Genomic DNA, 13,899 nt, shown 5'->3' on the forward strand with positions numbered 1-13,899 from the left:
TTAATTGAGTGCTATTTTACGGAACTTTCTATCCCTGCTTACTTGGTCGAATACACACAAAAGCATGTTAAAAAAAACTAGTATTTTTTCTAAGAAGAACACTATCATCAGTCACTGATGACGAATCAGTCTCTGCGGACTGTCTCAGGTTTTTTAGTGGTTTGTTATTGTTTTTTTCCCGAAGTACCACACATACGACGGTCCTGTTCCCGTACAGTCAATAAAAACCGTTCAGATCGTATTATGTTAAAAACGTTATTTTAGGTTTAAAAATATAAAAAACCAAGAGCAACGGTGTCAAATGAATGATTTAAAAGTCTTTCGTTATTTAGCCAAGGTAGCTAGCTAATGCTACACTATTGATATTAGCTTGGGTATGCTAATATGATTACAGCAAAGCATTCCTCACGTTTACTGGGGCGTGAATATAAGTTAAAACACACAACCCTATCAAGAGACGTATCACATACATTTCTAGAAAAAAAAAACAACATACGCATTGCTAATATTTAATTTATAGCGTTAGCTTAGCATAGTCGATTAAGGGGGACACATTCGTGAGACACACACACACACACAGGTAAACACGGTGCAACGTTTTAGCAAGGTAAGGGGCTACATGTTCTGGCTAAAATAATCTAGCTGCAAGGCTTGGAGTTTGTTTGCTATTACTACTGTCTATAAATGACGAGGAAAAACAGAAAGACTTGAAATATATTACTTACTGCCGATACCGCTCGCCATTGCTTTTGTGACGAGGCCTTGATCACAACTTCCGCCGGACAGGTTTCAACGGAACACACAGTAAAGTCAACCCAAGCGAGCGGAACAAATGGAAATTTGATTAAATAAATAAATAAACGAAGCTTTAAAAAACAGTGAGGGATACTAGGAGCTGTTTCATTACACTTAAGCAGAGCTGGAAATACTTCGTTACTGTAACGAAATACAAATACTTCGTTACTGTACTTACGTACAATTATCAGGTATCAGTACTTTACTTGAGTCGTTTTTTTTTTAAAACAACTTTTTAATCATACTCCCTATATTTTTAAAATAGGCTCGTAACTCTTGTTACATACAGAGTAGTTAGACATATTCAGACACACAGAACCAATGCATAATGCACACACACACACACACAATTGATATTTGTTACTTAATGGTTGTTGTGGCTAACCTAACTACCCCTGCATAATTCAAATAAATGTAACTACTGATTGGAAGGTTGGGAGTTCGATCCCTGGCTGCTTTAGCCTATATCCCCAAGTGTTCTTGGTCAAGATACTGAACCTAAGTTATTTCCAGCGTGATTATCAGAGTGTGAATGTTAGATAGAAAGCAAGAAGATGTATAAAAGGTGCTTGTGAAATACGTAAATTTACTAAACTAAATATTTTTCTCTTTGAAAAACTAAAGTTCATGCCAAATTTTAGCCATACCTTCAGATCTCTGGCACTGCAATGGGAACCAAAATGGCCCACAGTTTTGCCTGTCTTTTTGTTGGTCATCTGGAAGAACAAATTCTATATAATCAGCAAAATAACCCTTATTTACCATTCATTGTATCTTGGAAACGTTATATAGATGACGTATTTCTACTCTGGAAAGGACCAGTCTCTATATTACTAGAGTTTGTAGAATTGCTTAATGGACACTTTGCAGGCTTACGTTTCACCCTCAATTACAGTACTGAAGAAATTAACTTTCTGGACATGAAAGTAACAAAAAAAGACAAATCTCTGTCCACATCTCTGTATTCTAAACCCACTGATCAGAATACATTATTACATGCTGCAAGTTTCCATCTGAACCACCTCAAAAAGAGCATCCCTGTAAGGCAGTTGATTAGACTCAAGCGTATCTGTGAGACTCATGATGAATATAATGAGAGTAAAGAAGAGATGTTGAACAAATTCAAAGAAAGAAAGTAACTGGTTAAGTTCTGCAGAAGAGAAGGTGAGTTCAGTAAGTAGGGATGTCTATTTAACAACCAAGAAATCTCCAAAACATAAACCCAACCTTATCTTCTGCACAACCTTTACTCCAAAAACCAGAACAATTAAAGAAATAATTCTAAAACACTGGCATATCCTTCAGAATGACCCAAACTTATTAGGTACCTTCAAAGAACCACCGATGATAACCTACAGGAGAGGAAGGAATATTAAAGATAGGCTTGTTAGAGCTTACCAGGACCCTATTACTCCAGATAAAACCCTGATAACCCATAACCTACATGGCAATTTCAAGTGTGGGGCATGCATTAATTGTCAATACACCAAAAATGTTAAATCATACAAAGACCCTATAGGTGACAAAACCATTGCCATAAAGGGCTTTATCACATGCAGAACTAAAAATGCAATCTACATGATACAGTTCCCATGCAATGAAATATATTAGGAGAAATATCCCGCCCTCTTAAAGATCGAATTAACGAACACAGAAGCTCGATCAAGAGGAATGATTTAACCAGCCCTGTTGCAAGACACTTCAATGATAAACATCCAAATTCACCATTATTTTTCCTAGGCATTGAAGCCATTAAACTAAACCAAAGAGGTGGCAATATAAATTTTATCCGGAAAAAAGGAGAAGCATTTTGGTTTTAAGAGTCTGCACCCCAGAGGCATGAATGAGGATTTTTCTATCAATGAGTTTTTATGAACTACACCTTTTTTTATTTATTTATTTATTTATTTTTATTATTCTAACCAAAAAAGTAGCGTTCTAGACATCTCACTTTAAGTCCACATTTTAAGTCTAGATTTTACATTTTAGAGACATAAATAAGGATCTTTTAACGAATGTGTTTTCAGACATATGGGGGTTATGTCCCCCCCCCCCCCCCCCCCAATCAGTAATGAACTAGTCCGGTATTCACTTGGGCGTAACTTAGCCAATTGACCAATACCTACCTATTATATGTCAGCTGACCTATCTATGAAGTTTTGACTGGTTAATTTGAATTTTTTTCTGTTTCCTGTCTTGTATTTAAGCAATCTTTTACAATGTTTTACTATGACCCTGATGAAGGCCACAAGCCGAAATGTGTTGGTCAATTATTAAAGTTGTTCATCTTCCCTCAAGTGCTGCTAATGACCATGATCAGGGTCATGATTATGACCCTGATCATGGTCATGATAATCCGACCGTGGATGTTAAAAGACTTCCTAACAAATGTTGTGAGGTTGACAATTTTGAGTTAACATTAAACACTTTCTAGCTGTTGGTTTGCAAAGTTTGTGTGAGTGGCACGGTAGTGTAGTGGTTGGCACTGTTGTCTCACAGCAAATAGGTCCTAGGTTTGAGTCCAGCAATCCTTTTTTATGTGGTGTTTACGTGCTTTCCCTGTGTCTGCCAGTATCCTATTCAAAGATCTGCATGGGGTTACGTTAATTTTTCATTGGCCATAGGTAATAATAGATTGGTTTCTCACCCTGTGGTAGGATCCAGCCCCTCCGCTACCCTGAATTATGCTTAAAAGCCTTCAAAATGACTAGAAGCCCCAACTTACATCTTATACAATGCAAAATTCTTCATAGAACACACTGTACAGGACAAAGTTTGTTCCAAATGGGCTTTACACACTCAAACATATGCACCTACTGCAAAGACAATTCTGCTGTTTAGAGGTTCTGGCAGAGGATATGTGAAGACTTATACACATGGTTTAGTTGCTGTATCCAAGCCTCACCTAAGCTGTGCATCTTAGGTGGCATAAGTGAACTAGATATGGAAGCAGATACATCACATATACTCCTTACTTCCTTATGCATCACTGAGAAAACACAGTTTCTGTATTAATCAAATCAATATAGAATTTTATTTCTAGATCACATTAGTCTGGAGAGAATGTCTGCCTCCAAAAAACCAACTGGGTGAATTTGTTTCTCTCTGGTCCCCACTGATCAATTCCATTATTCAGTGAGGGTGGTTGACTGTTGACTGTAGCCCTGTTTCCTTGTATGCCTTATAGGCAGATGAGGGTGGTCTCTGGGACTTATAAGGGGCTCAGGATATTCTCTAAATAAAGGACGGCAATTTATATTTTCTCTATAATATTAACTTTGATTTATAATTCATAAAAATCCCAGTAAATTGTAAACAGGTTCTTGATAGAACCCCTCAATTCATCCACTGCCTGAAAAATAACTTCCAAGTCAGCTTCCTCCTGATTGGCCGTCTCCCATAATATGGTTTGAACAGCTAGAGGTGGACCTTCTGTCGTGCCCTTAAAAACAATTCAAATTAGGGTCAAACACACATTTATTAGAAAGGACAATTAAACACAAGTGCTCATGTTCATAGCTTGTTGCCTCATTTCTCAATGATGATAGTATCCTATAATCCTCTGCCCCATGTGTGCATGCATCATGCATTGTAAACAGTAGAAAGCTACTTTTGGCTGCTTCCTTGTTGCATGGGGTCACCACAGCTGTGCATGATCGACTTGGCAGTTATCAAGCCGGATGGCCTTCCTGACATAAATCAAAGGGGATTTGGATCTGCAGCAATCTTTATCCGACCAAGTGACTGTAAACCACGACACTGTGCATGCATTTATGTAATTTATGTAAACAGTGACCACAAGAAATTAAAATCCAAGAAGCAAGCAGTCACACCACATTTAAATATTGGCAGTCTTTATTTCAACAAGACTAAAAATGTTGTTTAATATACATTTTCTCTTACACTTTAACATCTATCTCATCTTGTTTTTCCATAACATTTAGGAGATACTCTGACAAGTAGAAATCTGGTGTACTTGTAGGGCCTCTTTTAGAGACATCTAAAACCGCTGATTTTTATTTACACTCCCCCCCCCCCCCCCACTCTTTTCAGTCACTCACTCCATCCTCAGAGAGAGAGTCCTTTCTGTTCTTGTGGGCCAAAGGCATACATGGAAAGGTTTCAACAACAGTCCAACTTTAAAAGACTGAACTCGCTCTGTGGATCGAATTGACGTCTTCCAGCAGCTGGACCAACTCCTGCCAGCTGGAAACGTTGCTGCCCTGGCCTGCAAGCACAGACATTTTTGTCACCATCGTCAGCCTAAAACATTTCTTCCGTCTCTCCAAAAGTTGGGCTTCTTCACACTCCTCACACATGACACGAACACGTGCACGAGCCCTTGTGGAAATGTTGGTGGAACACAAGGGAGAAAAAAAACAGTAACCTAGAATTAAACTGGTCACCTGCAGAAGTAATGCCAAATCGAGCTGCTCAAGCACAGCTTTTTGATTTTAAATTAAGGCTTCAGCATTTCATACGGGTTGCATAGATGTTTCATCAAATCCTTCAAGGTCAGATCTTGATATGACGTCCTTGTCTGATGATTGCGGATGATAACTGATAACCTGAAGATGTCCCTTAAGCTCAAGATCAACCTGTTAATGTCAAAGCCAGACAAGATGCAAAGGAATAAACTCCCATCTAATCGCTTCATCCGTGCAGACTTGCATTAAAGCTGCAAATCTTTTCATTATACTTTTACAAAAATGTATATTTCTGTCCACCTTAATCTGCACACTGAAACATTGTAGATGTTGCATTTTTGATAATGTGTAAGTTCTAAATGCATGTTTGAAATACATGGAATACATTAGTGCAGCAATGCTGCATGAGTCGGCATCGTTGTAGAGATGAGATGTCCAGGTAATGCAACTTAACAGACCCGATTATCAAATGAAAAGCTCCAAGAAAAAAAACTTACATTGTGCTTGTCAGCTGGTAACAATATACTCAAACACCTTTCAGGGAATCTGAGCAGATAGATCATAAATCATCAACAACAGCCACTTTCTTTTCTTTTCCCAAAAACAAACAGAACAAAAAAAACGTAAGAAGATGCTAGTAATGTACCAAACATAAAAAAAATAATCAGGCACCTTTCATTGCATTAATTTTGGTAGTAATTGTGAAAACACTTAACTTTGAGTTGAAATGACGAAAACCATTCAGAATGAGTCCATTTATACTGACACAGGCCATTTAACGAGGTACAGCGTATACTGTGGGACGGGGCCAGAAAAACAAAACAAAGGCCCCAAAACCTGTGCACACTTACCTCTTCCACCACCTACAACTACCAGTAAAATCCACTGTAGTACCTAATATATATCTTCATACCAAAAAAAAAAAAAAAAGCTAAAAATCTCAACACCTCCTCAACATAAAACCCTGTATTAAAATAATCTTTTCTAGATTTCCATTTGATTAAAACACTGACTTTTGTTCCTCTTGTCTTGTTTAATTAAAAAGCTCCCAAAACGTGCATGTTGCCCTCTTTTCTTTCCAAACGTTAAGACTGTATAGAGTCAGATCTTCTGTGCTGAACTGAGCTTACAGTACCAAAAAAAAAAGAGAGAAAAAAAAGAGGGCATTTGGGACATGTCAGCTTTGCCTTCTTGGGCGGTTTAATGGCAGGGGACATCAGCCACATATCCAACTCTATCAGACACTCAACCTCATGGTCTAGATCACATTGACTCAGTAAGCACGAGGTATGACCTTACTATTGAACTGCTTAAGCTGAAAGAAGTTCAGTGAAATAATAATGAAGAAATTTAAAGTTAAGATGCGAAAACGCTCGCAGCAAACGTACATTATGCGTGTTAGGGGCTTGCAGAGCACCCCGCAGACTCTTCCACAGAACGACGCCATCTTCAGGTCAAACATGAGCACCTGTGCTGTAAACTCTCACTGCATTTTTGAGACGAGCTGCCTCCAAAGCAAACCGAGCAAAACAACGAGTCTCAAAATGCTTCAGAATTTCTGGCCTTTGTAAAAGTATAAATGCACACAGGCACAAATATTCACAGTATGCACTTTTATAATGTGCAAAAATTTTTTAAAAAGCTTTGAATTAGTAACAAGACAGCGTCACGTGGGTTCTGTTTCTATTAGTCGTGTTTTGTGACCGATAGAAAGACCAGCCTCAGAAATTTAAAGATGTGTCCCAACACAGGCACTCAGAGTTTGACCCAATATCTTTCTTAATGCTTAGATGTCAGATGTCAGTCATTGAAGAAGGCACAAAGTTAATCATGAGATTAAACTGCCAAAGTAAGTGTGAAATGCTGCAAGCACAACCAAAAAGTAGCTCAGAGAGAGCTGTTGGAGGGCAGGTTTATCTGGGCGACAAAGGTGGATCTCTTGGGAAGAAAAATCATACTGCTGTACACTGATGTCTTTAACAACATACGAACAAATAGTTAATAGTGAGGTTATTGTAATATTAAGAAGTTTCTTCCCCTCCCACCCCAACGGTGGACAGTCCAATGTCCTGAAGGCAGTCTTTTTGTTTCTCTCTGACAGTTTTCCCCTTCGTGCTGTTGCTCCTGGTCGTTCTCTTCCCTCTCCCTGTCCAGCCAGTTTTATCTCAAGCGGGAAGCTAACAGGGCCAGGGCGAGCCCGCAGAGCGCCAGCGCCATGCTTCCCCGTGAGGTGACCCCAGCTGAGTTATTGCTTTGCACTGGATTAACCCGTGGTGATCCAGCCACTTCACTTCCACCCCGTTCTTTATCAGACGATGGTGGAACAGAGAAGTACATGTCGCAGTTCGGACCGTCGCAACCGCTGCCGCTCTCATCTCCGCTGCCGTCATCATCTAGGGGGCAAAAAAAGACAAGCAGGTGAGACGTGCAGCTAGGAAACCGAGTCGCAAAAGCTGTGAAGCTCATTAACCGCTCTCACCGCTCTCTGCAGTAATGTCGACGCCGCTGTGTGCAGCTTTGAGCCGGCTCGTCATTTCCTTCAAAACTGCTATCTGACTGCGGATGACGGTGTCTGGTTTTGTTATGTCCACGTCCACATCCGGGTTTGATATCTGATTGGCCAGCCCGCTGCCAATGACATCTGATTCGTACCTGGTGGAATCAAGTCTGGCATTAGACTTTAATTTCAATAATTTGCAACCAACGCAGTAAAATTTAGATTCTCTCTTTGTGAAGTCTGTGCCTCTCACCTGCTTTTCGCTGTACCATTCCAGCACTCATCACCAGCTGCAATCCCCTTGCTTACACACACAGTCTCTGGCAACGTGGACCAGAACTTTTTGGCATGCTTCAATTTCTTTTTTACTTCACTTGTCTGTTTAGAACACACAAAAAGAAAAAGGTCAAAAACAATTACTCAGAGTAAATGTGATATTCACTTCTTTGCCTTCTTAGTCCTCACCAGTCGATCTAAACTGGTTCCAGCAGCAGTGGTGGGTCTTGCTTCAGGACTGTAAGGGCGGAAGCGGCTGGTGAAGGTGGACTCTTTAACAGAACGTTTGGAACGAAAGCCAGCACTTATTTTGGGCGTCCCACATCCTTGGAAAACCTGTCAGAGGAGGAACAAGAACACAGAAATGTTTTACAGATGAAGACAAAATGATTAGCCACCCTGTGAAATGTTACGTTTTGGTCAAAAATGTCCTGAGTGCTTTTTTAACAAAAGAAGGGATTTTCAACACAGCATTTCTAAACAAACTAGTTTCTTCAGAAAGCATAAATTATTTCTATTTGCCCACAATATAAGAATTATTTCAGACAAAAACAAACAAAAGAATTGACCAGGGTCAGTGTCATTGTCCCCATGGAAAACTGAGCCATAGCACAAACCACTGCTGTAGAAAGACTCCAAGTGTCAAGAACTGGAGTGGGGAGTATCATCAAGAAATGTAAAGACAGACACACAACACAGAACACACCTGGCAGTGGTGGGAAGCAAAAGACTCTAGAAAGAAAAATGGTGAGAGAACAACTGCCAAGACACCGGTGAATGACTTAGTCAAGTTTGAAATTGTAGTCTGAAGGAGACAATCACTATAGACCGACGCAGGAATGAGCTACGAGGTTAGAGACCAGGAAAAACTTCTGCAGAAGACACGCCTTCAAGCCAGACTGAGGTGTGCTAAGAACGACCTGGAGACAAATAATCCACACTAGAAGAGCGTCCTTTGGTCAGAGGAGATAAAACTACAGATCTTTAGCTGCAGACACTTTGCTGATGTTTGGAGAAAGTAGTGAGAGTTCTACAACTCAGAGGACACCGTCCCCACAGGGGAACACGGTGGTGAGAGGATCATGATGTGGGGATGCTTCAGTGTGTCTGGAACTGGGAATCTCATCAAGGTGGAAGGAATCATGAAGAAAGAAGTTCATGTGAAGATTTTAAAAGAAAACCTCGAGCAGTCAGAAACCAACCTGGGTCTTGGTCGTCTCTTTATCTTCAAACATAACAACGACCTAAAACATGTCGCTCCTGGTGAAGAACTACCACCAGAAGACCAAAGTGAACGTTACTGACCGGCCAGTGCAAAGCCCTGAATTGAATCCCACTGAAAATGGGAGGAGCTTCAGAGATTCTTCAAAGAAGAATGAGCTGGGATTGTTCAGGAGACGCGTTTGAGACAGGCTGAAAACTACCATAAACGACTGTAGGCTGTTATCCAGCAAAAAGAGTAAACGACTGACTGTTAGCATCCAGGAGGTAATTATTTTGACCCTGGTAGTTTTTGTGAAATAATTTTGTTTCTATGTGCAAAGTAAAAATAATCTAAGCATTCAAAATAAAACAAGGATGTTCAGACAAGCTGTGCTAAAAAAATTCCTTCCTCTGCACTTGGAAGGGAGGGCTAATAATTCCATCCTCATCTCTTTTTATTTTGTTTAATTTGAAAGGCGCTGAAATGAGACTGACCTTCTGCGACACCTGCATGCTGTTCTCCTGCATGTTCATAATGGCGTCTGAAATCTTCACATCAATGGGATCCATGACAGACTCGAAATTAAAGGGACCTTCAAGCCTCTCGGCGAGACTATGCATGGCATCTGAAAACCAAAACATAACAAGTTGAAATCAACACAGAGGAAAGCAATTACACGCTCCTACCACTAGGGAGAAGCACTCGCATTAGGGTGAGACATTTTTAACCAGTGAGATGAGCCATTAGTGTAGGGCAGGATCAAGCTGCAGCACAGCAAGGGGACATATGTAACAGTGATATAGTCAGAAACCATGTTTTTGGTCACAAAAATCCATCATGGAGGATAAGAACTGTGGATGCGTGCACCACCCTGAGTGTAATGTAACTGATCTGGGTCTGTTTGTACACAGCACAAGACTGCATTCATTCCAAGGGTCACCGCATGTACAGCCCCTCCCTCCCCCTTTTCTTAAACAACCTACTAAAGAATGAGGGACATGTTTGTACATGGTTTTCAACAATAAAACCGTTCCTATGTTAAATGTTTTTCTTCCAAAGCTGAAATGCAGTTTACCTCCTTTATTTACCCTGAGTCTATCATGTCACAAATCCCATTGCCACTCTGGTTTCATGCTCACAAGGAGAATAAGGGGTGCACGCTTAGATAAGAAAGTCGATGAAACTAATGATCTTTGAAGAAATATGAGTAAGCGGCAATGAAACCAGGAGCAGGAGGCTGCATAAATATACTCTGTTGCCAAATTAAACACTTTCAGCTATTATGGTTATAAGGCGGTGTAATCACGGGCAGGTTTCTGTTAAACAGTGGCTGCTGAAGGTGCCCTTGTTCGCATGTCGTCTGCTTACCGAGGAAGTTGTTCCACTCCGTGTCCAAGTCTGCCTGGTTAGCCAAACAGCCACGCATCACATTCAGACAGTAATTCTGGCAGGGTTTCAGGGCTACTTGGCCCGAGCAGTAGGGACAGTACAACATCTTCATGGCCGCTCGCACACAGCTGGGAGAGGCATTGACCTGGAGTAGGCAGAGGGCAGTTAGTGGGCCGTTACATCATAGCCGAAGCACTCACTCGACACCACCAGAGACCCATTCTCATACTCTGAAAAAGCATGACCATTAATTGTATAAGCCAGATCCACAAAGCAGTTTAATCTAATTGCCTATGAATCACTCAGTACGGTGGAAAAACAAGTCATACCAGAACAGTCAGAGTGGTTTATGTTACCAGACAGAGAGAAAGAGAACCACAGATCAGAGATGTGCACTCAGAACCGGAGCAGGGAGGGATGGACAGGACTACAAGGAAAACAAGTCTCATTCTCGGCTGTTAGTTTTTCTCTTTGTTAAAACTGTGCACCGTCACTTACCGCGGAAACTTTATTGGCCACGTCAGACATGAGCGCCAGGCCACGCACAAAGGTGCGCGCGGCGATAAAGGACCTCGTTAACTGGATGCGGAGCTTGCGGGGCACGTCGCCGAATGGCTGCAGCTCCTCCGTATGTCGGCTGACGCACTCCATGTAGGTGTCGCTGAACTCGTACTGCACGTTGACCAGCCGGAACATCCTCTCCAAAAGGTCGGCCCAGAATTCCGACAGCATGGAGTCCAAGTTGACGGCATTGCTGCCGGTCACATAGTACTGGGTCAGGGACTGGAAGAAGTTCTTGAAAAGTTCCGAGTTCTGCACGTACATCATCCCGTATGTTTTCACAAACATGCTGTCCAGCGAGATCTCTGCGTTTTTCAAAAGCTCGCGGAAAAACTCTGTGGAGATGTGAAAGAAAGGCCGGGTTAGTCTACAGCCTGCGGGTGACAAAGAGCCAGAACAAACAGTGTCAGATTGTTTATATTTAAGTGTCTACAGGGAAGAGTTCAAGATGTCACGAAGAGAACATCTAGAGGAGCTCAGGGCTAAAGTTATGACTATCTGCCCAGTTGGACTTTTCCTGTTTTTTGTGACATTTTGAACTTACTGTTGTGTTCCTCTCTCAACATTTTAAAGGACTTTAGAGGCCCAAGTTTGCTTTCAGTACATTAAAGATTTTGCTGCCACCATTTGAAATCAGACTGACGTTACTCCACTTCACCTGTGCCCCATGTCCTGACGCTTAGAACGAGCTTAAGCATAAAATCTTTAATGAAAGGCAAAAGGAATGTGTTAGGGGACAGTTGGAGACGAGGGGGTGAGCGCGGAGCATCAGCAGAGATGTCTCTCCACATCAGTGTGCTTCAGACTGACCACCATCAATGGCATTTTTCTGTTGTCACATTCCATTTGCCTTCCTTTCTGCCAGCTTCTCTTGGACTGTCCTTCAGAGACATGTTCAATAGGATTACGGAATAATGCGACCCCACAACCACCAGCAGCAGCCCCTCCCAGCTACCGTATATGGACCTGTATGCACCCCCCCTCCCACTACTATCCTACCAGCCCTGCATCTGCCTCCCTCCCCTGCTTTTACTTCATCAGTTCCTTCAGAGAGCTCTCTTCACTAGAGATGAGGAACAATGACCTACTTCATCCTGAGGAATGTCCATCACCCCCCTACCACCCCCCAAATAATCCAAGCCCCTTCTCCCAGACCCCCACACCACCCTCCTTGCCCAATTTTCTTAATCTGAATAAAATGAGAATTCCACAGAGCCTCTGAAACATGTTTCACCTTCAGTCTCACACACACTCGCCCTTTTTATCCATTATCTGTGCCCCCCACCCCACACCCCTCTCACAGACCTTCTGCCCCGTTGCAGTTTCTCGGGGTGCCCACTGCGTGGCTTTGAAATGTAAAGTTCCCATGCTCTCGCAGGGGGAGTCACTAAATGCTCTCTGCTACCAGTACACACACAAACACACTCTCACACATTCACACTCACACAGAGGACCCGAGTAGTGCTGTCACTTCCACTTCAGACTGACACACTAAAAAGAAAAAATGAGATAGAGGAGGGGTAAGGGTGGCTTGGGGCGGGTTAAGTTGAGGGCTTTTTTTAAGAACTTCAAATCCCTACTGTGTCGCCAAGGATACCGGAAACACTGCAGCCCCTCCATTTACCTCCTCGCCATCACAAGTGCACGCGCACACACAGACACACACACAGAGCCAGGGGAGAGGGCACCAAGTTCCACGCTCCATTGACAGAGATTAAAACAAAATGGTCCACCCCCACCCCTGGAATGTCATAGTAGCCACACTGACATGAAAGTCAGTGAAAGGAGACCGAGGAGGTGAAGAAGAAGAGGAGGAGGTGGGAGAGGCATGAAGCACGAGGACAACCCTAAACTTCTCCATTTCCTTTCTACAGTTAATTAGAGGAGTAATTCCTATATGCTAAACAGATAAGCTCCATTATGCGTCTGGACAAACCCACGGGTTTTTAAGAAGGGTGTGTGAGGGGTGGTGGCACAGTGGGGGCAGGGGTGGCGGGGATACGGAGGCTCTCTGGCCCGGGCTGAGGGGTCCAAGTATGAGCAGCATTACTCAGGCATCTTGCATTGTCATTAAAAACAATTTATGACACGCAGTCGTCTGCCAACAGGCCGAGGAGCTGAACGCTCCCTCTGGATTTCCCCATTAAAAATGTACCTGTCACTCAGCCAATGGTCTGAGAGAATCTGGGTGAAAGGTTACACATGAGTGTCAGCTGTAGGGAAATGTAAGGAAAAGGACGACTCCTGCTCGACTATCTGTCTTTCCCTTCCTGCACGCTCCCCCCCACCTTGTCACTATTCCAACGTGATGCAGAGAAAGCGCTAAATTACGAACAACGATCCTGGGCCCAATCCATCACAGGAACAGAGGAACTGACCGATCTCCTCCCACTTCCTCTTCCAAAAACTCCCCCCACTAGTGTCCCTATAAACTATGCTCCTCCCAATCCCAGCCCAGGCGGTAATTGCATCCTATTTGTGCCAATTAGTTGCCGAGCTTCTCCCTTTTCTTATGGTATGGGATTCTGTCCCTCCTGCTGCTGAGCTCGGTGCTCAGATGGATGTCGCTTGTATGTGTCTGGAGGCAATGGGGCCATGATCCAAGCGCTTAATTCCCAGACATGGAGTTGCTCTGCTGGACAGGGTCACTGCAGCAGGACAGGCTGAGGTCAGAATAAACACGCAGCGACGAGACACACAGAGAAAGAGAGAACTATTTCTGGCTCTGGTCTTAATTGGCCATGACTCTT

General features: G+C 42.5%; 2 protein-coding genes across 4 annotated transcripts in view; both read right to left on the bottom strand.

Annotated features, from left to right (window-relative positions):
* brd8b (bromodomain containing 8b) overlaps positions 1-849 on the bottom strand; it is a 16,326-nt gene extending 15,477 nt beyond the window's left edge. For all 3 annotated transcript variants that reach the window (XM_085173869.1, XM_085173865.1, XM_085173857.1), the window contains exon 1: positions 726-849. In XM_085173869.1, the coding sequence (XP_085029995.1) occupies positions 726-744 (19 nt within the window). In that variant the 5' untranslated portion in view covers positions 745-849. The remainder of the gene's footprint in view (positions 1-725) is intronic.
* A 3,783-nt stretch (positions 850-4,632) lies between these two features.
* gpc4 (glypican 4) overlaps positions 4,633-13,899 on the bottom strand; it is a 31,154-nt gene continuing 21,887 nt past the window's right edge. The window contains exons 3-9 of the mRNA XM_085135809.1: positions 11,087-11,484; positions 10,568-10,733; positions 9,694-9,824; positions 8,185-8,331; positions 7,973-8,097; positions 7,702-7,874; positions 4,633-7,615 (exon numbers count right to left, since the gene is read on the bottom strand). Of these exons, the coding sequence (XP_084991935.1) occupies positions 7,383-7,615; positions 7,702-7,874; positions 7,973-8,097; positions 8,185-8,331; positions 9,694-9,824; positions 10,568-10,733; positions 11,087-11,484 (1,373 nt within the window). The 3' untranslated portion in view covers positions 4,633-7,382. The remainder of the gene's footprint in view (positions 7,616-7,701; positions 7,875-7,972; positions 8,098-8,184; positions 8,332-9,693; positions 9,825-10,567; positions 10,734-11,086; positions 11,485-13,899) is intronic.

Source organism: Neolamprologus multifasciatus, chromosome 2, assembly GCF_963576455.1.
Source record: "Neolamprologus multifasciatus chromosome 2, fNeoMul1.2, whole genome shotgun sequence".
Taxonomy (NCBI): Eukaryota; Metazoa; Chordata; class Actinopteri; order Cichliformes; family Cichlidae; genus Neolamprologus; species Neolamprologus multifasciatus.